Below are 23769 nucleotides of genomic sequence, written 5' to 3'. Positions count from 1 at the left end.
AGTACAGTTAAGTTCAGTAAATACTAAACGCTAAAGGCATTTTGACAGCCATAATTAGATGATGCTCAGCTGCATCAAAAGTACTACAAAATGAACTGTAATGACAGTTGACTCATTTGGTTGCTGAGCAACAGAAGGCACAGATCATGACACTGACAAATGCCTGTGTTAGTGTTTAGAATGAAAGCCATGAAATGGAGGAAGTAGATGCCCCTAGAATGAAGAGATCACAATTTAGAGGTCCACTGCATCTGTATTTCCCCCCTCTGAGGTCCCTCAAGGTTACGGCTCCTAGCCGTCTTCTCTCTTGTGCTGACACTCATCTCTCTCTCTCTCCTGCCTGACTGGAGGTTTTGAAGGCTGCTCAAAGTTTTGAACATAATTTTAAGGGTTCCATTAAATGTCTCAAGAGCCCTTAAGTCTGGGGGTGGTAAGAATATGAACAAAATTGTTGAACCCCACGTTTCTCTCATAGTCCTTCATGCAGATCAGACATAAAGTTTGCCCCCTGATCAATCAGAATCTCACAGGGAAACACCACCTGTCTGAATAATGCTAGCAAAGCCACCTTGTCTACCTCCATAGAGGATAGAGCTATGAGTTCTGGGTATTGGGTGGCACAATCTGTTATCACCAGAATATACTTTTATTCTGTCCAGGTAATTTTGCTAAGGAGCCTTCCTCCAGCCCATCGCTTAATTCAGAGATCACTAGCAACTGCTAGTGAATCTAAGATTTAAAAAATAATTTATGAAGATGAAGCATGTTAAGATGCATCTTGGCTTTGAATTGTGACAAGAGAGCCTTCTATTTCTTCCAAGGGCCAAGACTGACCGAGCTTATGGATCTAGCATGCCTCAAATATGCTGACCATAATGGCAGCAATTGGGGAACGTGGAGCTAATTTCTGAAAGTATCCTGTGGATAAATACTGCATCCTATTCATTATACAGTTCAATTCTCAATATTTATGCAAATAAGAGTGTCTCTGTAAATTGTATATCTTGATTCCACAACTGCAGTTGCCATACCCACATGGAGCCCAGTGGGGCTCTGTGCAGGAACAGGTCTGTGTGCCACACCTAGTCAGTTGCAAGATCAGGGCCATAATGAATATGTGTGCAAATGTTTAAATGTGTAATATTTCTTTTTGGGGTTATTTTTTGCTTTAGGATCTGTTATGCCTGAGAATTATTGTCCAACACAGACAATAATTTGAAGGGAAATAGATAAAGAATGGAAAATTTAAAAAAAACATGGGAAATAGTGCAGCAGCTGGGGGAAAGAGAAAAAGATTCAGTGAGGGGACAGTTACTAGATTTGAGGGTACGATTTATTATTACAATTGATTTTCTTTGCTAGTAGTTATTTTTATTACCATAAGTTTTTTCCTTTGCATTCTTTTCTTAAAAAATGTGGAATTCTATATAATGGTTATTATACTATAAATTTATATTCATGAAAATTATTTAAACAGTGCTTTGTTATATTTTTTGATTTCCTTGTAGAACATTCTTAGTTACGTTGCAAAGTTGTTTGAATGATTGATGGTTTACTTAGCTCATATGTTTAAGGGAGTGGCTTGGTGACTTGGAGTTCACAACAGTTTTTGTTGGATACTTGTTCACATTACAAAAGGCCTTTTCTGTTGGATGTTGTAAGGTGTTTTTATCTCTCTCTCCCTCCCCGTCTGGTTAATAGTTTTAGATTACCGGATAAAGATTTGTGTCTTGACTAATAAATTGAGAAATTTTGCTCATGGCCTAAGTATTGAACAGCACTTGGAGCTAAACCCTTCCTAGAGAGCAGCACTAGCATTTGTATGATAAGATTCTAAGAATGTCACTCTGTGTGTCACCTTGAAGCCTAAAACATCTCTTGAGCTAGTGTGACGTGGTGGAAACAGCTAGATGTATGGCTGAGAATTCTTTTTGTTCAGAATATCACCAAATTCAATCATCACTGGGCTTCATGTCTGTTCCAGTCCAGTTTTTAAGTTTCAGAACATTTTGACTTCACAAATTACACTTGTGTGGTATGGTGTACAGCTACAGTAATGTATGTATCTGTACAGTGCCATGAGTCCTAGACCACTGTGATATCAGAGGTAACTCAAGCAATCTCCCATACTCTACTGATACTTTGCATGCAACAGTTTAATTGGTTGTATCAGGGAGACTGCACAGAGGATGGACTACTTGGCCCAGCTGCCACATTTGTGCACCTAATTCCCACCTGCACAAATCAACACACAACCAGCACACATAACCCCAACCACACATAGCCCCTAACTGCAGCGCTGCCCCATTTTCCGCCTGCACAAATCCATACAACTCTCCCAGCACAACACAAACAGCATGCACAATAACCCTGAACACAAACAGCCCCCTCACTGCAGCATACACTCCTCATTTGCTACCCACCCAAATTTCCTAACACAACCCTGCCCCAAACAGATCAACACTACCACGCACACAACTGCACAGTCAACACGCACTAAACCCAAATATCACCCTGAAGCCTAGAATGTCTGTTGAATCAGTGTGAAGCAATGGAAACAGCTACAAGCATGGTTTAGAGCTCTTTTTGTTCAGAAAATCACCGGGTTCAATCATCACTGGTATTCATGGTCTGTCACTGTCCAGTTTTTAAATTCTCCACCATTTCTGGCTGTTTTTACACACATGACTTTGAGTTATGCCTGAGTGATAGCATGGGCTTTCAGCTACTAGTATAATAATAATAAAGGCAGAATACTGAACAGAATATGTAGATTGGAGCCATGTAGAAGATGCATATGATGCTCCAAGGTATGATACATGTCCATAAATTCAAAAAAATTGAATAGGGCCTTCAAGTTGTGGAAAACAATCTAGGCACATTAGGTATTTGAAATCAGTTTATTCTTGCTGCTGTTATCTGACTCGTAAAATACTGGTGAAGGTAGATCTCAGATCTGGAAGGATTAAAATGATATAAATCTCACTGAAGAAGGTGAACGTTTTGATTAAACAGGAGCAAAGCAATTATTTTCATGGCAGTTTGGATATTTTGAATGCTGTTGTAGTAAGACTAGTTTCATTTTTTTGTTAGAACAACCTTACACACATGCTCTTTTTTAGACAGGACTATTTTTGGAATTGTACTCATTTTGTCTGTTTGTGTTTTATTATTGGGATTTGGAATTTTTGTCATATAACATGACAGTGTACATAGATAAATACAGAATGCACGAGTCCTCAATTTGTAGCAAGGCATTTTCAGTGGCATTCCTTCTGGTCTTCACACTGTGACTCCTGTGAATGAACTGGGAATGATGGGATAATACATTACTATATGATTTGTTCTGTATATCACAAAACACTCTGGAGAGAGGGTCAGTCATAAGATAAAGAGAGGGGTAAGCTTTAGAAAGGGAAAGTGACTCCAAAACTTTGAGAGAGCAGGGAAAATAGACCAGAGAGCTGAATGGAGGGAACATAGGAAACCAGGATTGGAGGAGCAGGGTGAATGAGTCTCATCTCAAGAGTAAATGCATGGAAGGTCAGAGGAGTAGAATGAAGCAAGTTCCCGGTGAAGTTTGAAAGAAAAAATTTGAATTGGATTCTTAGATGACTAGAAGCCAATGAAGATGACCAAGGACTCTGAGATATTGGGCAGCTCTTCTTTCTGGAGCAAGAGAGTGTTCTGATTGCAAGTATTCTGATCCTCTGAAGATAGCATAAGATTCTGCCATGCACACAAGAGGAGGGTGCAGAGGGACTGGGTTGTGACTGGAGCCACACCCTTTTCTGCTGCCCCTCTTCTCTCACAGCTAGAATCTGCGTCATCTAACAGGAACTGTGCTCTCCAGTGATTGCTGGTGTCCCCAACAATTGCTGGCCAGCCCCTGTTAAGGAGAGGGAAGCTCCTCTGCCCTTGTGGATTAGGGACGGCTTCAGACAGTCTCGAATGGAACCAATTTAAACTATGAATATCGATTTTCAGGGGAAGCATTGTTCAGGTGAGGGTGAAATTGACAGGGTTCTGGAATAAGTGATTCTTAGCAAGTAGAAGAAGTAGGAGAGAGAGAGAGCTCATCCAAGATAGTGCCCAAGATTTCTGGCCTAGGGAGCAAAGTTGTCCACGTTAAGGAGAAAGATGGTAGAGTTACACATAGGGGAGCAAATGTGGGCATGTCTCTCAGAAAGAGTAAAAGTCCCTGCAGGACATTTCAGTCCTTCAGGAATAGGATGCTTTGGTGTAACCAGCAGCTGACAGAATTAAGGCAAGAAAGCAGGGAATCATCATCATCATAATCATCATCATCAATCAAACCTCTCTTATATAGTGCTTTTCATCAGTAGATCTCAAAGGACTTCATAAATGGGAAAACCGAGAGACAGAAAGGTGACATGGGTAGGAGCTGGGAGTCATCGATACAGAATTGATATACACAATTGATAGCAATGACATGTCAAATAGAGAAAAGAATCATGTAGAATCTGTTCATTAGTCAACTTTTGTAGCTGACAAAAAATGTGTGTGGGAGCCAATAGAGCAAAGGATAGAAACCTGAGACGCTCTTTAGCGCGTAGAGTGGAAGTAACATGTACATCTTTCATGAATGAAGGAAATGGTTGAATTCAAATTAGAGAAGAAGATTATTGAACACACTGGTTTCTTGTTAGAATTCTTAGGCAGGGGTGTGATAAGTAACACCAAAAGTCACAACCATCAAGTGGGAAGGGAAACATCATAAGCAAAAGTATTGGTTTACTAATTTATCTGTAGAAGGGCCGTCTCACTGTAAAAGGGTCAACGCCTAGTTTGAAGTCAATCAGACAGACATGTTGTGCTGGAGAAGGTGGTTGGAATGGTGAGAGAGGGTTACCTTCTCCCGAACTTTGCTGAGGAATTGACTTTGAAACTGGATATCTTTTGATGAGCAAGAAATGATCAAATGAGATATTTTTGTTTAAAGAGCTAATAGCAGTTTTGAAAAAGACCTGGAAAGTTACAGAAAGTGCAGTGCTTTTTAAGAACAGTGATCATAAGGAGTCAGAAGACAAAACTTGAGGTTGGAAGGGAGTCCAATAACAAGGTTTTTGCTCATGGATGAGATTTTGTTGAGGACAATATTGGGATGGATGGGAAAAGATACATGAAATGAAAGGATGTCACTTTGTAGGTGAACCAAGAGACAGTGAGGTGCCTAGGCTCAAAGCAGTCAGGTGAGTGATACTGATTTTTCTAAAGGGATAGTGTGGCAAACTGTTCATATTGCTCAGTGGACAGAGAGAGGTTGGGAGTGGGTATTGGACGGACCAGTGATGTAGAATTAGACTGAAACAACTGCTTGGATAACATGTGGAGGATGATGAACTACGCTAATCATCAGCCAATGACTTTAAAGTTAGTTTAACAAATTTTAACTGAATTAAAGCTTTGGAATTTTTTAATGCTAGTCATACCAAAGAAATCCTCAGTTGTTTTATTCCCCCCCACTTTCCATCATCACATAAACTAGTATTAAAGTGCAGTAGCATGGTAAAATGTCGCATTGAATTAGCTTGAATCTAATGGCATTTTTCACTATCTGTGGAAATATCTGCTTTAGTAACCATGGAACTCTACTGCTTTTATATCCAGTTTCTTGTTACAAAGATAAGAATAATTGAGTGAACACAAAAGGCTGTTTCACATCAGCCTGATGCCCATATTGTCATTTAGTTGTTACATTTTTTATGTGGTAAAACACATTTTGAAAATTTGATCATTCTTTGTTTCATCTATGTGTTTGCATTATTACTATGAATAGTTCTATTTTTAAAAACCATGTTGCATTTAAACCAGATAGACAGCTTCTCTATAATTTTTATTGAAAACAATTACAATTATCTGGGCATTCTTCACAGATCAACAATTTTCCTTCCACATATAGTCACCAGATGGTGGTTTGCAATATGTGAAATTTGTTTTAATACTAAATAAATATAGATTTAATTTCCAATTTAATGACTGCTACACTTGTATAACTTTCAGTGCAAAATAAAGTACTTATCACATAGCACAAAAATTAAAATGAGTGACATTCCTCCATTTCTTTAATTGCTTGGGTAAGATTTGTAAAATGGACTTAATGAAGAACACTGTCCAGTAAATGAAAATTCACTATAAAAGTATTTAATGTTAAGACTATTTTAACATTTTTAATTGCATAAAAACTATCCATGCAAGGCATTATAGTTTCTCATTTCCTACATAGGGACTTACCAAAGTGTCCTGGATTCCTACAGAATGTTTAATCTGCGTTTGTAGGTTTATTATTACCAGTACATAAGATTGCCCAATTATTTTTATTAGGATTTGGGTTAAAACTCGTAGTACAAAAGTACACTCGTAATACAAACTCGCAAAAGTAATACAACTCCTAATAAAACTCATAGTACAAAAGTGCTTCACTGATGTCCCTCTGCTCTGGCTTAGAGTGACCAATTCTATGGATAAAGGGATAGTGCAGTTGTTCATTCAACTCATGGTTTTTTTGGTGAAAGTGCCAAACAAACTTCTGGCTAAAGTTGTTCAATATAATAAATCTCTTATTCTGACTCTTTTTGGGTTCTACCAAATTGCATGTGAATTTAAATTCATCTGTTTTTGTTAGGAGCTGCGTAATCTTTGGAATTTGCTGTTTTTTTAAAAAACTTTTTCCTGAAAACACACTGCTAAAACAGCAGTCTCCTCTTAGCTTAGTATATAATTGTTAGGCCTGAGTAGTTTACTTATGACTTTCTTCTTCTAATCATGAATAACTTCAGCAGGTTTATTGTAGCTTATATAATACCTTTCAGCCTTTGCGACATAGTTTTATAAAGATTCCTTCATGCTAGTGCCCATATAATGAATTTAAGTGGGCAGAATGTGTGATGATGATGATGCAGACTTTCACACACAGGAGCCTCATACATACTTGCATCTTTTTTTAGTGGCGCATACTGCGTAAACAGCTAACATTGCTCTGAATTCCTTCTCTGGGACTTTTCCAACCCTATGGGATATTCTCCTGAGGACTGATCTACTTTTTTGGGATGTCAGAACTTTCTCCTTTTAAATTTTTCATGTTGAACTTAATTCTTGTGAAAAGAGAAAAGGGAACAATACTGACAAGCATAGAATGATGCTTATGCTAAGCACAGGCAAACGAATGAAAATTTTCTACCCTGGCCTTAAGGGCAAATCATCTGTGACTTGGAAAAGCAAGCCTTTTGTCAGCTGATAGTTACATGCACACAGTAGTTGGCTTCTGAGTTTCCATAAAGGTGCTACAGGTATGGGCTCTGAATTGCAAATCAAGTGTTAATACTGAAAGTTTTGTTAGTTGGGCAACGTGTAGAGTTCTGAACTGTTTCAAGAATACATTTTATAGCAAGGTTAAGACAACTATGTGGAAGCCTTTACTTCCTACAAGATTAAGGAGTGTGTTCCCTAGCTGCTTTTCTACACTACTGTGTGGGGTCAATCTAAAATACGCAGCTTCAGCTATGTGAATAGCGTAGCTGAAGTCGACATACTTAGATCTACTTACCATGGTGTCTTCACTGTGGTAAGTTGACAGCTGATGCTCTCCCATTGACTCCACTTGAGCTTCTTGTTCTGGTGGAGTACCGGAGTTGACAGGAGAGCGCTCAGAGGTCGACTTATTGCATCTATACTAGACACGATAAATTGACCCCTGCTGGATTGATGACTGCCCACCTATTTGGCGGGTAGTGTAGACAAGCCGAAGCTACTAACTGCACTGCCATTTATGACAGTCACTAGAGTCTAGATTTTTATGAGTAGAGTCTAGAACGCCACAATTTCAGCCAGCTGTTTTCCTCCTCCTCGTCAAAATGTAATGCCCATGAAAATGCTGTATTGACAGTACTGAAGAGTGAAGTCCTCATTTTATCCATAAAACAGATACAGCACAGACATCAGCAATGGAAGCTTTCTCCCCTGTCCTGTAAACAGACCTCATCGCTGACCTTGAGGGGCCAGAGGTTTTTCACTCTCTATGAAAAGTCATTCTTTGACTATTCTGTTGATATTCTTAATGACATGGACCAGTTGTGGCTCTTTGATTGTTTGGAGAAGTAATGAAATCCCCCTCTCATTTTACATAGGCCTGCAGACACACATCATGTGTGAACAACTCTCCATCCGTAAGCATGATTACGTTGGAAATGATTAACTAGAGCTGAAAGCCTCCAAATACTAATTAGCACTCTCCTGAGCAATCACGTTCGCTGATCAGTGGGCTATAGAAAAAGTAATGAAAGGTTCTGAATGAACATAACATCTCCAAAATAATCCGTTTTAGACTTACAGTAGCACTACAAGTTAAGGTAAAAATGGTACTAGTAATAGCCAATATATATTACAAAAATATGTTCTTTGGCTATAATATCTGGAACAATTAAAACTCATTTCTTTTGTGTTAGTGCATATAACTACATCCCAAAACATAAAGAAAAATTAACCTTAAATTACAAAAATCTGCCTAGTTTCTTACACTATCACCCACCATTCCTATAAAAATATTTTATGGTCACTATTAGTTTTGGCATTTTAAAAATCAACTTTCTTACAAGCTGGACTTCTCTGCCATTTTTTTTTCTTTATTCATGTAATGACTTTGTACTTCTCAGTGCAAAACCCTGTCTGTTTATTCTAATTGCCTAGCTGTCTTACCTTATTTGAGTTAAGTATCAGAGGGGTAGCCGTGTTAGTCTGGATCCGTAAAAGCAGCAAAGAGTCCTGTGGTACCTTATAGACTAACAGACGTTTTGGAGCATGAGCTTTCGTGGGTAAATACCCACTTCGTCAGATGCAACTTATTTGAGTTGCAGCCTAGTTAAACTGCATTCCTGGTGTCTTGTTTTTCTGCCTGTGGTTTCTGGGACAAAGGAGAGGTAAGCAAGTGTGGAAGCCAGTTCAGTACATGTCAATGAAAGGATGCACCAGTCTCATGTTCTCAGAAACTGTTTTGAAATTTGCATTTGTTTGCCTCTCCTTTTGTCTGTTGCTGGGTTCCTCAGTACAGCAGAACCTCGGTTACGGACACCTCAGGAATGGAGGTTGTCCATAACTCTGAAAATGGTCTGTAACTCTGAACAAGACTGTAGGTACTTCAGTCACAGGGGAGTTGGGGCTGCAACTACAGGGTGGGGGTAGGGGGCTAGGGCTCCCAGTGGGGGCCTCAGGGCTTCTGCCCCCTGGGAGCACGAGGGCTTAGGGCTTTAGATGTATGTGTGTGTGTGTGGGCATGCAGAGGCTTGGGGCTTTAGCCCCGTGACTCCATTCCCAGCTTCTGCCCTGCGCGGGGGGGGGGGGGGGGGGGGGGGAGATGAAAATCAGGATTTGAGCTACGAGGAAGCTCTGTGGCTGAGAACGGTGCTCTCCTCATTGCTAAAGCCCCGAGCCCTGGTGATCCCTGTGGGGCTGAAGCTGGAACAGATTCATGGGACTGAAGCCCTGAGCCTGGGCACCCCCCATGTGGCTGAAGACCAAGCCTCAGCACTCCCCCCGGTCTTGCTCTCAAGGGTTAGAAGCTCCCAGCCGTTCCCCCACGCCTCCCCTCCCCCAAAGCTGAACCCCCTTGACCTTGCAGCTGCAGCCCCAACCACCCTGTGGCTGAAGCTGTGAGCCCCAGGGCTAAAGTCCTGAGGCAGTACAGTATTTGCTGGGGGGATTTTTTATCTCCTCTGCTGCCTGATTGATGATGTCTGGGTGACCAGTAAGTCCATAACTCTGGTGTTTGTATCTTTAGGGTTCTAGTGTATGTTATTAGTTTGTAGAATACTGTAAGGAGTCAGCTCAGAATTCATGGGAAGCATGTTTTCCTAACGAAACTGCCATATTTTTAAAGCCTCTATATTTGCAACTATAGCTCATATCCTGATCTTTGTGCATGAAAATGAGGCACTTGCCATCATAGAGTTGTGGCTTTGAGGAGAGGTAAAATATACTGCAAGTTTCCTTCTTGGGAAACAGAGACTAAGGATCTGTTGGAAAGTTTGGCCTAAATCTCAGTGTTCTTGGTAGCTCTGAACATTACTTGGTATTGGCAGTATGACTTAGTTGGTCACTATGCTGCAGTCTATGACAGCTGTCACTGGGTTTACAGAGAATGTAGGGGAAGGTAAATGATTTCCTTGCTATGGAAGTGAAATATGCCAGCTTTTCAAGGGCAGCATGCAGCATAGACTGACTGGATATACCTCACTATAGCATGCATCCCATGATTGCTACAGCAGAGGTTACCAGTGGTTAAGCAATGGCCAGAGCACTTTGTGGAACCATCTTTGCCCTCTGCTCTGACTTCTGGGATGATTTTCTTTCAATTAGTGAATGTTTACTGCCCTACAGGTCACTGTTCTTCTGAATAAACTTTCACTTTGATGGGATTTCTCCTCTTTCTTTTAATCAGAATTTTCAAATTGGAGCAAACTTGGATATAGAAATTTTATACAAACAGTGTCTTGGACAGTAGGTTTTTCCCTCACTTTTTTTTTACTATTAACTTTTCTCTAATTTCGTGTGGCACTTTCACATTTTATAAGGGCCTTATCTTAAACATGTCTTAACATATTCTAAAATTCTAGTGTAGACAAGGCAGGGTAATCTTTAACGTGTGTAAACTGGACAGGCTGAAGCTTGCAAGTATTCCGCTATCTACAATTTTAGAAAGTGTTAGTTAGAACATGTTAAATAACATTCTCTAACAACGTACCTCTTAAATCTTTCTCCAGACCCAACCCAAATGGATTCAGACTAAGGTTTCTGCAGACTCAACTTGATGCCTTTGTTTAATAAAAGCTAGAATATGAATCTGGTAAATGTCATAGGCATTATGGAAAGCTAAGGAGCCTAGGTTTGATTTATACAAAAATAGCACCACTAATTTTTAACCTAAATATTGCTGAATATATAAGGCATTAATTATGCAGCAAAATATTGCTATAGAAAACAAATGTCATCGCAGAAAGTAAAATATTACTAAACATATTACACTACATTTTATTTCCTCAAATCAACATTTTAATTTTACAACCTTTAACATAAGGTACAAAACAACATACCTTAAAGTTAAGAAAAATTAAAGTAACTTGTGCTATATAATTACAAACATTAATGGTTGAGCAGAATAAAGGTATTCAATTTAAAGCAAATGGATTTTATGGCAGCAAATATTAAGACTTGTTTATCAACGTCCAAAATAACATGAAGATATACTTTAATCACATAGATGACAATATCTACAGTTGCATTGTTTGTTTTATAGATAAATTTAGTTTTATGCTATGGAAGGGCTAAAAATGAATGGAAAAGGAGGGTGACATAATGCAAGGCAAAGCGAAGTTCCTCGAGATGCTGCCCTCTGACCTAACTGTCATTATTAAATAATGTAACCTAGAGCTAAAGATCAAACAGAACACAGCAAAATTTACTTCAGTGTCTGGAGCATTTCCAGAATTTGAAAAGAGCACACATAAGAGATCATGAGAGGATTGTGGTAGGTTCATTCTTGGCCTAGTCAGCATTGCAGTTGGCTGGGGAGAGCAGTGGTGTTCCTTCTCCTGGCATTCCCTGATGAGTCCTGGGGAGAACAGCGGGGAAGAGAAAATTTAACAAAATCGAAAAGAGTCACAAACAAATGCACAAGAATTTCTATAAAGCATCCATTACTATACATTAAACAGGAACTGGAGATACGACGTGAGACCCTGAAGAAACCCAGAAATTAAGTGAAAGAGCCCAAGATTTTTTGCCTTCCTCTCTTATGAATGGTAGACGTCACACAAAGGTAGTTTACAGAAACCTGAGGGCTGTGGTTCCAGTGGTCTGTCTACCTTTCTGGTTTCTCTCTTTTAATTTTCTTTTTTCCTCACAATGCAGTCTTGCCTCCTGATTAATCAGTTCCTTTGAATGTTGCAGTGTGATCCTTAGGGCTTGTCTACATCACAAAGTTGCAGCGCTGGTGAGGGGGTTACAGCGCTGCAACTTAGGAGGTGTACACATCTGCAGGGTATCACCAGCGCTGCAACTCCCTGTTTGCAGCGCTGGCCATACTCCCATTTTGTCTCGGGTGTAGAGGATCCAGCGCTGGTGATCCAGCGCTGGTAATCAAGTGTAGACACTTACCAGCGCTTTTCTTGACCTCCGTGGAATAAGCAGGTATCCCAGCATACCTGAGGAAGCCTCTCTGGTAATCAAGCAGGTCTCCTTCCCCGTGGTTTGCTCCGGTGTTCTCCGAATCCCCCCCCAAGCGGGTCTCCTTCCCCGCGGTTTGCAGGGGGGTTCGGGGAACGCGAGAGCAAACCGGGGAAGGAGACCTCCTTCCCCGCGGTTTGCTCTCGCGTTCCCCGAACCCCCGTGCAAGCAGGTCTCCTTCCCCGGTTTGCTCTCGCGTTCCCTGAACCCTCGAGCAAGCAGGTCTCCTTCCCCACGGTTTGCAGGGGGGTTCGGGGAACGCGAGAGCAAACCGCGGGGAAGGAGACCTGCTTGCTCGGGGGTTCGGGGAACGCGAGAGCAAACCGCGGGGAAGCAGGTCTCCTTCCCCGGTTTGCTCTCGCGTTCCCCGAACCCCCCTTGAAGCCGCCCAACAGTGCTGCAGTGTGGCCACATCTAACACCACTTGCAGCGCTGGTTGCTGTAAGTGTGGCCACTCTGCAGCGCTGGCCCTATACAGCTGTACTAATACAGCTGTAACAACCAGCGCTGCAAAATTGTAGATGTAGACATACCCTTACTCTATTATTAAGCATTCTACAAAAGGGAGAGAATGTCTCAGGAGCCAGGCACCTGCTCTCCTTGGCTGCTAAACACAATGGCACAACTATGGACTGTCACTTACACAGGGTGAAACATAAAGTCTCAGTCTTACCATATGGGATTGCACTGGCTACCAATGCATTTTTAGTCCATTTTGAAAATATATGTACACACACCTTTCATTTGAGAACTTCCTCAGGTACTTTCCCAGCTTTCTTCGAAGGATTGAATATTCCTAGCACTAGAGCCTGGACTCCAGGCTGAGATGAATGAGCCGGTTCTTGGATTACGTAACATACATGATATTTTTCTCTTCCCTAAGTGGCTGACTTAAGTTACAAACAGGCACAGCAGAAATATTGTAATTGTTAATTGCAAAGTAGAACTCAGTCTTCTTTATGTTGGGCAGAGGGTCATGTGGGCAGTGGGCAAAGTTATAAATTCACTCATATAAAAGATAAACAAAAACAATCTAGAAGGGGACACTGTGACACTTTTTTAGGGTTACTCCGGTTATCCAGGGTGAATTACTACCATCTGTTTACAGTGGGAGGGAGTTCTGTTTGTGCCCCACCAGGGAAATTCTCCCCACTTACTAGGAACACAGGCACTCCACTCCAGGCTCTGCGAGCCCTGCTCTTTCCCTCTGCAGGCTAACAATTTACACATTCCACTGGGTTACATTTAAGTGTCTAGTTCCCTCCCTTCAGGGCACCTGCAAAATATACACCTATTTGTTGTCTCTGTGGCAACAGTGTACTCTGGGTTCACTGGTTTAGTCAAGGAATGCTTAACTGTATTATGGCGTTAAGAACTGCCATACTGGATAAGACCAAAGGTCCATCTAGCTCAGTGTCCTGTCTTCCGAGAGTGGCCAATGGTGCCCCAGAGGGAATGAACAGAACAGAAAATCATCAAGTGATCTATCCCCTGTCACCTATTCCCAGCTTCTGGCAAACAGAGACTAGGGACATCCCTGCCCATGCTGGCCAATAGCCATTGATGGACCTATCCTCCATGAATTTATCAGTGTTCAAAAAAAGAACTAGATATAGTCTTGGCCTTCACAGCATCCTCTGGCAAAGAGTTCCACAGGTTGACTGTGCGTTGTATGAGAAAATACTTCCTTTTGTTTGTTTTAAACCTGTTTCCTATTAATTTCATATGGTAGCCTCTAGTTCCTATGTTGTGAGAAGCACTAAGTAACACTTACTTATTTACTTTCTCCACACCAGTCATGATTTTATAGACCTCTATCATATCCCCCTTTGTTGTCTCTATTCCAAGCTGAAAAGTCCCAGTCTTACTAATCGCTCCTCATATGGCAGCCATTCCATACACCTAATCATTTTTGTTGCCTTTTTCTGAACCTTTTCCAATTCCAATACATCTTTTTTGAGATGGGGCGACCACATCTGCATGCAGTATTCAAGAGATGAGCATACCATGGATTTATATAGAGGCAATATGATATTTTCTGTCTTATTATCTATCCCTTTCTTAATGATCCCCAACATTCTGTTTGCTTTTTTGACTACCACTGCACATTGAGTAGATGTTTTCAAAAAACTATTCACAATGATTCCAAGATCTCTTTTTTGAGTGGTAACAGCTAATTTAGACTCCATCATTTTATAGGTATAGTTGGGATTATGTTTTCCAATGTGCATTAATCAACCATGAAGACTAGTGCAAATAATTAATTTAGTTTCTCTGCAATGGCCTTAGCATTCTTGAGTGCTCCTTTAGCATCTTGATCGTCCAGTGGCCACACTGGCTGTTTAGCAGGCTTCCCGTTTCTGATGTACTTAACATTTTTTTTCCTTGCTATTACTTTCTTGAGTCTTTGGCTAGGTGTACTTCAAATTCTTTTTTGGCCTTCCTAATTATATTTTTACACAATTATATTTTACAGTAGGTGGCAGTGTGTGTAAAATACTTTTATTTAAACAAATATATACCAGACTTTACAGATCATTAAAGGATCTTGTGATGAAAACATTTGGTGCATATAAGCAAGCTCTGTGACCAGTCAGTGTCTGGGACGACGTACGTGGTGTGGTGTGAGGAATAACCTAAGAACAGAAACATATGGAACAAAGCAATAAAGGTAGCAGGATGTCATCAAAATGCCGTTCTTCAGTGCCCCAGAGAACTTCAGCTTCGACAAACCTTCAGTATGGATAGACTGAAAAAAATATTTTGCAAGATTTTGCATTGATCCCAAGCACCATAAAGAGAGTGGAAATATGCAGGTATCTTCTTTATGCTGTGAGGAAGCAAGCAGAGCGTGTCTTTAAATCCTTTGACTTGACTGAAGATAGTCAAAAAGCTTATTATGAAAGGGTTCTGGCTATGTTTGATGCATACTTTATACCTGAGAGAAATGTGGTTTATAAAAGAGCATGTTTCCACCAGAGAGTTCAAGAACCGGGGGAAACGGTGAATGTTTTATAACAGCTCTGCATATATTGGCTGAAAACTGATTTTTTTTGGGAATGCAAAACATGAATATATCAGACAGGCGGATTGTTCGGTAACAGATAAACTTTTCACAGCACCCACAGTTGTAAAGAGATTTAACCTTAGCCACAGCTATACGCAGAGCAAAGCAGCCTGAGCTGATGAAACAGCAGAACCTAGAGCAACTTAACAAGCTTGAAAAACCTGATGCTAGCTTAGAAACTATAAACAGACGCTTGAGTGTTAAAAGTCATTACTACAAAATCCCCGAGGCAAGGAGAGAGAAATCCTAGACTAAGGACAAATTCCAGCCTACATGCAAATGTTGTAGAAAAAGTCATATCCCAAGAGTAATATAATCCCTCTAATTTTTTCCATCCACGTATGGAATAAATTTTGTGTTGTGCACTGAGGTATGTGCAGGTGTGCGCCACCAGTAGAAACAAAAAAACCTAGATTTAATATATGTGTTTAAAAAGTTACCATAGGGCTACTTGCCCCAGCCAGGAGAGGTTAGGCATTTTAGAACTTACTACTCAAAGAATAAAAGAACAGGAGTACTTGTGTCACCTTAGACGAACAAATGTATATGAGCATAAGCTTTCGTGGTGTAAGAGAAATAAAAATTATGAAATGCACAGACCAGTCAAAACACTAAAATAACACACTTTGAAATAATAAAATTACAGAGAATATATGTGCATTGCAGGAAGTACCAAGTAAGAACAACAATTCAAGTATGCGTTGAGAGGTGAGTGTGACACAGAGAGACTGTGTGTGAGATACAGACAGTGTGTTCTTTAATAGGAACTTTAGTTTTCTGTAGAGTACTAACACTTTTGGTTGTACTTCATGGAGTTATGTAGTTTAATTTACAGTACAATATATAGCACTATATACAGTAATTTGTCTGCCTTGGCCTGTGAAAGATGTGAGCATATATTTTAAATTATAGTGTACACACTGCTGTGTGTATAATATGGGATAGAGGACACAGAGACATATAAGCAGTTTGCCAGGACAAACATGGAGAGAAAGAGATTCAATTTTAGGAAGATAATGAGATGCTACTAAAGCTGCAATAAAGTGAGCAGAATAAAGTTGAAAGTCTCTCCCCGTGGTCATTTCCATTTACAGTACTTCTGAAGTGGGCATGAGCTCTGTTACAACCGTGGTAACTTGTGGATGCTGGCCATCTTGATAGAAGAATCTTCTTATATTTTAATGGGGCCCACTGAGTAGTGGTTAAGTGTATATGTGAATGAGGGGTTGTGGTTGAGAGAAGTCAGAAATAGGAACCCTAGCTTGAACCTCCAGTGATAGCTTCTTAACTCACTGTGCTTTTTCAAACTATAATAGTTTTTAATTCCTTAACATTTAGAAATAGAAATAAAATTACCAAAATATGGTATAGAAGTGAATGTGGCTAGGCTTGGGCTTAAGTTGTTTCAAGACCTCCAAACTGGAAAAAAAAGATAGGTGGACTGGGTGGAAAGGGAGATGAATCCTAGATGTGAGTCACATTTACCATGCACAAAATAGTAAAATGTCCGAAGTGTCACATACATGTTTTTTCTATGCTTACCACTTGGCATTTTAAACCAAAACCAATTCAAGGTGCACTGATCATTTTAGTGGTGATATTTGTGCATGTATGAGCAGAGATTGAAAATTACTTAGGTCAGTGGTCCAGTACTTGCTATATTTAGTCTGAGAACAAAGCCAAGAAGCAGCTTCTAGCCTAAGAGACAAATGATAGATTCCAGATCCAGTATCTTGTGAACCACTGGGGCTAGAAATAAATACTGTATCCCACAGTGTATTTTGCTTCCTAGTAGTATACCTCATTGATTACTTGTCCTGGCAGGTCATGAGAAACTAGGGTGACCAGACGGCAAGTGTGAAAAATTGGGACAGGGTGGGGGATAATAGGAACCTATGTAAGAGAGAGACCCAAAAATGGAGACTGTCTCTAAAAATCGGGACATCTGGTCACCCTATGAGAAACTGAATCATAAATTCACATAATTCTGATTACTATTTTGACTTTAGGCATCCAGGTCAATTCTGACTTGATTTTAGTGATTGCCATTTTGAGAACTGTCCCACAGTGTCACAGGGGCATTGATTGGAGTCACCTGGGAAGACTGTCTGGTCTCATGGCTGACTGGAGAGTTATGGCCCACTGTCTTAAAGGAAGCCATTTGACTGGTTGATTATACTACCGCTGCAAAGACCCACTTACTGGACCTCTGTCTGTGGGCGTGGTACTTAATGTCCCAATTTAGCAAAGAACTTAAGTATAGTTTAAATTTACCATGAGAACTTGAGTCATTTCATTGAGTTTGTGGAATTGAAAGAGGAAATTTTAAACTGTTGGACTCCACGTAATTTTATCTGAAAAATTACTGTGTATATTTGGTTTAGAGAAACAAGCAATAGTAGGCCAGCTCTTACTAATTGTTTCACTTACTGCTAACTCTGGTGTGACTTCCAGTATTTCGTTACAAGGGTTCTTTTGCTTAGATTAGGGCACACCATGTTCAAAACCAAGCAAGATAATCACAATTATTAACCATGGCTTTTTTATTATTTAAAAAAAAAGGAAAAAACTCTAAACAACACAAATGATAAACTGGTTATTTCTATTACAATCTCTTCTTTAGCTCTCATTGTGGAGAGCTTTTAACAGAGATTACAACCCTGAACGTGAACATCTGAGGTGTGCGTTTCTCTTCCTGTATCAAGACCAAAATGTATTATTTCCAAAAATGATTGTGACTCCATTCTTTAGTATATCCTTTAAGAACTAAGAATGTGTATAGATGGGCAAAGGAACTTTGTTTCAGGGAAGGCAGATCTGCTGGTTATTAATAAATAATCATTGAGTTTATAGTTGACAAAGTAAGCGATCTTAACTACATCCTATTAAACCAAGAAAATATTGAAATCATTCATTAGAAGAAGCCATTTAAGGAGCTGTCTTGAGGTAGGCCAGTTAATCAATATTCAGAATGTCAAATACAGTTTCATCCCATTGTTTCTCTGTTTACCAGTGTTTAACCCCTTCTCCTCTGTAGCAGTATCTGGCCTAACCATCTGGTGATTAATAGGAGAAACTGTTAGTCTTTTAAGTTACAACAGCATTTCAGTATTCCAATAAAATCATTACAAGAGTTTGAAATCTAATTCCTTGGCATTGTTTTGGTTAACCTCCTCTCATCAATCTATGCTGATGTTTTGGAGAAGTTTTCTTGGGTTGGTTTCTTCATGAGTCTTCTCTGTTTTTCTTATAAAAAGCAACAATGAGTCCGGTGGCACCTTAAAGACTACAGATGTATTGGAGCATAAGCTTTCATGGGTGAATTCCCACTTTGTCAGATGCATGTAATGGAAATTTCCAGAGGCAGGTATAATATGCAGGCAAGAATCAGTCTGAAATAAGGAGGTTAGTTCAGTCAGGGAGGGTGAGGCCTCTTCTAGCAGTCGAGGTGTGAACACCAAGGGAGGAGAAACTGCTTTTGTAGTTGGCTAGCCATTCACAGTGTTTGTTTAATCCTGATCTGATGGTGTCAAATTTGTAGCAGCTTGCTTGTAGTGATGAACTGGATTAGTTGTGGAGTGCTTGCTGCTTAAGCAGAGTAGCAGAGGGTGTGAGGGTGGGGTCACTTCAGAATTATTTAAAACCTTCTCCTTGTTTTCATGAAGTTATAGGTAAATGTTCCTCTTTTCAGGCTTGTTTAGATTCAGATTAGTTGCTGTTACTCTTTCATTGGCTCCATGCCTTTGGGGTTGGTTTAGGTGACACTTTCAGCTCCTGAACAAGCATTGTTTTATGCATATGCAAAGTTTCTATAATTGCCTTTATTCTTGTGGCAAGAAAGATCCAGATAACTTGTAAAGTTTACTGTCAAGTATTCCTTTTGATATTCTTATCAAAACAGTTTAAAAAATTAAATAACTTGTTTAAGTACTTGAGCTTAAGCTGTGGCTTTTGTGTGACAATTTTTGGAAAGATAATTTTTCTCATCATTCTGAGTGGATTGAAAAATTTTTGAGCACTGACAGTAAGTAATTCTCCATTTATAGAAATATTCTATACTTAAATAGCTGCTTACATTAGTAATTAGTTTAGCATCAAAAAGCACTCCTATATTTGTACATAAAGCATCTTACTATTCCTATAACGACGATATCAGGCAGTTACTATATGAGGCCTGCATTTAGATACAAAATATTTGCAAATATTTATGTTAAAAGAAGCTTAGGCCATCAGCACTTGAGGGAAAAAAAACAGGTTTTCACCTTTAAATGGAAAATGAGTTGAAAGTAACCAGTATTTTCTGTAACACATTTCCTACCAGAAATATTTTCCAAGTTTGAAGAACATTTATGTTGGGAAATGTTTTACAAAAGATATTGGAGCAATATTTAGTTAAAATAGATAATGATGTAAATTTTGTAATTTGGTTATCTGTTTTTTGGGAGGTTGTAGAGCTTGTTAATTATTTGCTTTATGTGATTCTGTTCTCTTTCTGTGTAAGTGAATGTTGAATTATTGCATGGTCAGGGGCTTGTTGGTTTTCATTTGTGGTGTGGATAGTCCTTACACATGATCATTAAATTATAAAACTAATTTAACTGTTGAGAATAGGCCACTTCCACCTTGATTGAATTGGCCTCATTAGCACTGACCCTCCACTTGGTAAGGCAATTCTCATCTTTTCATGTGCTGTAATATATATACTGCTTTTTTTTTCCACTCTGTGCTTCTGATGAAGTGGGTTTTAGCCCACAAAAGCTTATGCCCAAAAATTTGTTAGTCTCTAAAGTGCCACAAGTATCAATTCAGGAAGGCAGTTGGATTGTTTTGGAGTTGGGCGGATTATTTTGTTAGATAAATGTCTGTCAGGGATGGTCTAGACAGTATTTGGTCCTGCCATGAGGGCAGGGGACTGGACTCAGTGACCTCTCGAGGTCCCTTCCAGCCCTACATGTCTATGAATCTATTTTATTATACCACAAGTATTGGTGAAACTCAGTGAGAGAAGTTGCCATGATTTTGCTTGGATTTGGCTCTAACTAATTACATGGGAACAGAGCTGTAACAACTCATGACCTGAGTCAGATGGACAGATCTGTGAGGTTGAGAGCTAATTTAATCTGGGAACAGTGCAGTGCACCTTTGATATTGAGATCAGGTGATTTATGTTTAATTTGGGTTTAAGGGTTACCTGCGGTCAGGTGAGTAATGTTTTTTCCCCTGTGCTATGGGCTGCTTACTTTTTTGTTTTATGGTGGCTTTTTCCAGTGATGTTAAAGTCACTGTGACATATTCTCTGAAGTTGTCATTCTGCTTGACAATGTAGCTGAATTATTTTATGGAAGTAAGTAACGCCCACATTTTATGATCCAATATTTTGACTGGTCATGGTTAGAAAAGCTTGAGTGAACCACTGTTAATGAACGTTTCCAAGAGATGATCCTGCACCAGTGATCAGACAGTCAACTAACAGTTCAAAATGTTTTCTATTTGCCAGTTTAACGTCTACTTTCAAAGTACTTTATATAGTTTGGCTGTTGGACCAATCTGAAAACATTCATATATGGATTAGGCTGAAAAATACATACTTGCTGATATTTTTTCACCTGACCAAAGCCACATGTTTATTCTGCATAGAAGATATCAAATGCAACCTAACTCTGCCATAAACACGTAAAGTGAAATAGAAGCTGATTGTGCACACATATCACATATGCTATTGAATCCAAAAATTACAAGCTAATTAACATCTTTGGTAAATCTGTGAAGTAAATAACAAAATGCTAATTCATTTTTATATTATACCATGTGCTGCTGAATTAGGAAAGGGAGTATAATCTTTCTGCATTACAGTAATCTTAAATTTTCAAGCTGTAATAAACACTAAAAAACAATGATACCACCAATGCTTTTTCTTCTCACAGATTTTGTTGTGACTAGACTTTAATAAAAAAAATTTAAAAAATTTCTTGAAATAAAAGATTAAAATATTTCCAAATACAGTATTTTCATAAACAATGTGATAAATATTGAATTTATGAATATTTCTTTGAATTATAAACTGATGTGTAACTCAACTACAGAGAACAAATATGAAAAAATCATCTTAAATTCATATTTTTCAGTTGAACTCTTGTTTTGTGAAACATTCAAAGAAAATAATCCTGTATGAAAGTTATGCTGCTTTGGTGTATGTGTAAGTCTTTTTTAGAAATAAAAGTAGAGATAAGTATCTGCATTTCTTTTAACTGGAATAACTGTGTACAGATATAATTCCGTACAGGTATTGCCAAACTTTAGAAATTCAAGACGGGATTGGTGACTGAACCATTCTTAAACTACAATTTGTATTATACTAATCAGTTTTTAAAACTAAAAGTAAAATAAATCACTTTTTCTTAAAAGTAAATCAACTCCTAGTTTTTCCTCATGTTGTTTTACACTGTATTTTATATTAATAACCATATTTAGTCTCTTTTCTTTCAGATATTTTGTCCATGCGGAATTATTGTTTCATAATTGTAGTGCTAAACATTTAATCCGTTTCTTTGTGTAATTTTTAGGTATGCGATCCCTCCAGAACACGGAAAACGGCTTGAAAGACTAGCTCAAGGTAATATTTTCAACATTTCTAATCAAAGATGTTTGTTTCAAAGGTCCTTGATTTTCAGGAGTTTCTTTGATTTCAGGTAAAATCATTTTACAATCTCTGCTCTCTTGATTTAATATGGTTTCATCCTTCTTAAAATGGTGGCATCTAAAATGCCTGAAACATGGTAGATGAATATTATTCAAACATTTGTGTGTGTAGCGGGAAGGGAGAGGAGAAATTTAAAAGCAATTGAGGCTTGGTTCTTAAAACTTAATATTTTTCTTGACTTATTTTTTTTACCATATTATAGATACTTATTTTGTCTTCAAATTAAAGTTGAGAATTATGGATAAACAAATAAATAATTAGATCTATTTCTGGGACTGGTACCACATGAGCTGTAGGTCTTCGAGATATTTTCACCAATTAAATTTGAAATAAAGTTAAGCATGTTTTAGTTAGGTGCCGTAGGCCAAAGTTATTTCTGTTTATAGGTTTTTAAATATTTGTTTTAAAGAGCATGATCAGATGCAAATTACCAAAAGCGTATGTACATATTTGTCTATACCCAAATTGTGTGTGCAAAAGAATCTGATGCATATGTGCAGGTAGGGTATTTGCACACACATATACAATTAGGCATACATTTGGGTTTAATTCTCCCTTGATTTAATTCTACACTAGTCCCTGAGAAAAGTAATATGTGGCATAGCTGAACTGAATTATTGACACATAATACCAATGCCCTGTATATTTGTGATAATTAAACCATGGCCAAATTCCATCTTGGCTAATTACTTTCTATCTACTTTAAATTACTCTTGTAGTTCCAGTTGAGAGAGCTTTCCTCATTTTCTCCTTTCCAAATCCCATTATACCTTATTGCTGAGGCCTGCTATTTACCACCATAGAGTTGGCTGCAGTTCATTTGTGAAGTAAGTGACCCTTAGTATAGGAAGGACCGGCAGCGTCGCCTATTATTGAGGTTGTCTGACACTTCCCATTATTGTACCTTGTGTTCAGTTACTTATAACTTGGCAAAACTTTTACCATTTGGTCTGAATTTTTCCATATTTTGTGTCTGCCTCAGGCTGGTTGGGTTTTTTTTTTCCTGTTTGAAATGAGGGAAAAAAAACCCAAGGATAAAGGTCAAGCCATTTGCAAGAGCGAGGCTAGGGAAGCAGATGTTGTTTTGCTCTTGTTAAAGTCTTGACTTTTTTTTTTTTTTTTTTTTAAATTCTCTAGTGCAGTGTTTCCCAAACTTGAGACGCCGCTTGTGTAGGGAAAGGCCCTAGAGGGCTGGGCCAGTTTGTTTACCTGCCCCCTCCGCAGGTCCAGCCGATCGTGGCTCCCAATGGCCACAGTTTGCCGCTTCTGACCAATGGGGACTGCGGGAAGCAGCACGGGCTGAGGGATGTGCTGGCCGTCGCTCCCAGCAGCTCCCATTTGGCCTGGAGCCGCAAACCGTGGCCAGTGGGAGCCGTGATTGGCCGGACCTGCGGATGGGGCAGGTAAACAAACCGGCCCAGCCCACCCAGGGGCTTTCCCTACACAAGTGGCGTCCCAAGTTTGGGAAACTGCTCTAGTGCATCCAGATGGTTGAGCAGAGACATGAAATTTGTTAGGGTGTGGGGAGTGGCCTTTGACAGGGATGTGCCTTTTGCAGTCTCTGTGAAAATTTGCCCAAGTTGTAAGCTTTTATAAAAAATAAAATAATTGCAGCGTGCACATGCTCAGTAGAGACTTTCTTCAATTTAAACAAGTAAAATCTTTGACGATTCCATTCACGTGAGAGACAAGCTTTCGAGCTACACAGACAATAACTGGAGAGTCATTTCTCAGTCTCTTTCCCTGTCCCAATGACTATTCATTG

At 39.2% G+C, this 23769-nt stretch overlaps 1 protein-coding gene across 2 annotated transcripts in view; it reads left to right on the top strand.

The window, feature by feature from the left end:
* KDM4C (lysine demethylase 4C) overlaps nucleotides 1-23769 on the top strand; it is a 443189-nt gene that overhangs the window by 73198 nt on the left and 346222 nt on the right. Inside the window, exon 6 of one of the 2 annotated variants that reach the window (XM_050943102.1) lies at nucleotides 21868-21917. In XM_050943102.1, the coding sequence (XP_050799059.1) occupies nucleotides 21868-21917 (50 nt within the window). Of the gene's footprint in view, nucleotides 1-21866; nucleotides 21918-23769 lie in introns of both variants that reach the window. The other variant, XM_050943101.1, reaches the window with a different exon arrangement.

The sequence above is a fragment of the Gopherus flavomarginatus genome, chromosome 3, assembly GCF_025201925.1.
Source record: "Gopherus flavomarginatus isolate rGopFla2 chromosome 3, rGopFla2.mat.asm, whole genome shotgun sequence".
Classification (NCBI taxonomy): domain Eukaryota; kingdom Metazoa; phylum Chordata; order Testudines; family Testudinidae; genus Gopherus; species Gopherus flavomarginatus.
The sequence above is the reverse complement of the archived record's forward strand: the minus strand, read 5'-3'. Positions and strand labels throughout refer to the sequence as shown.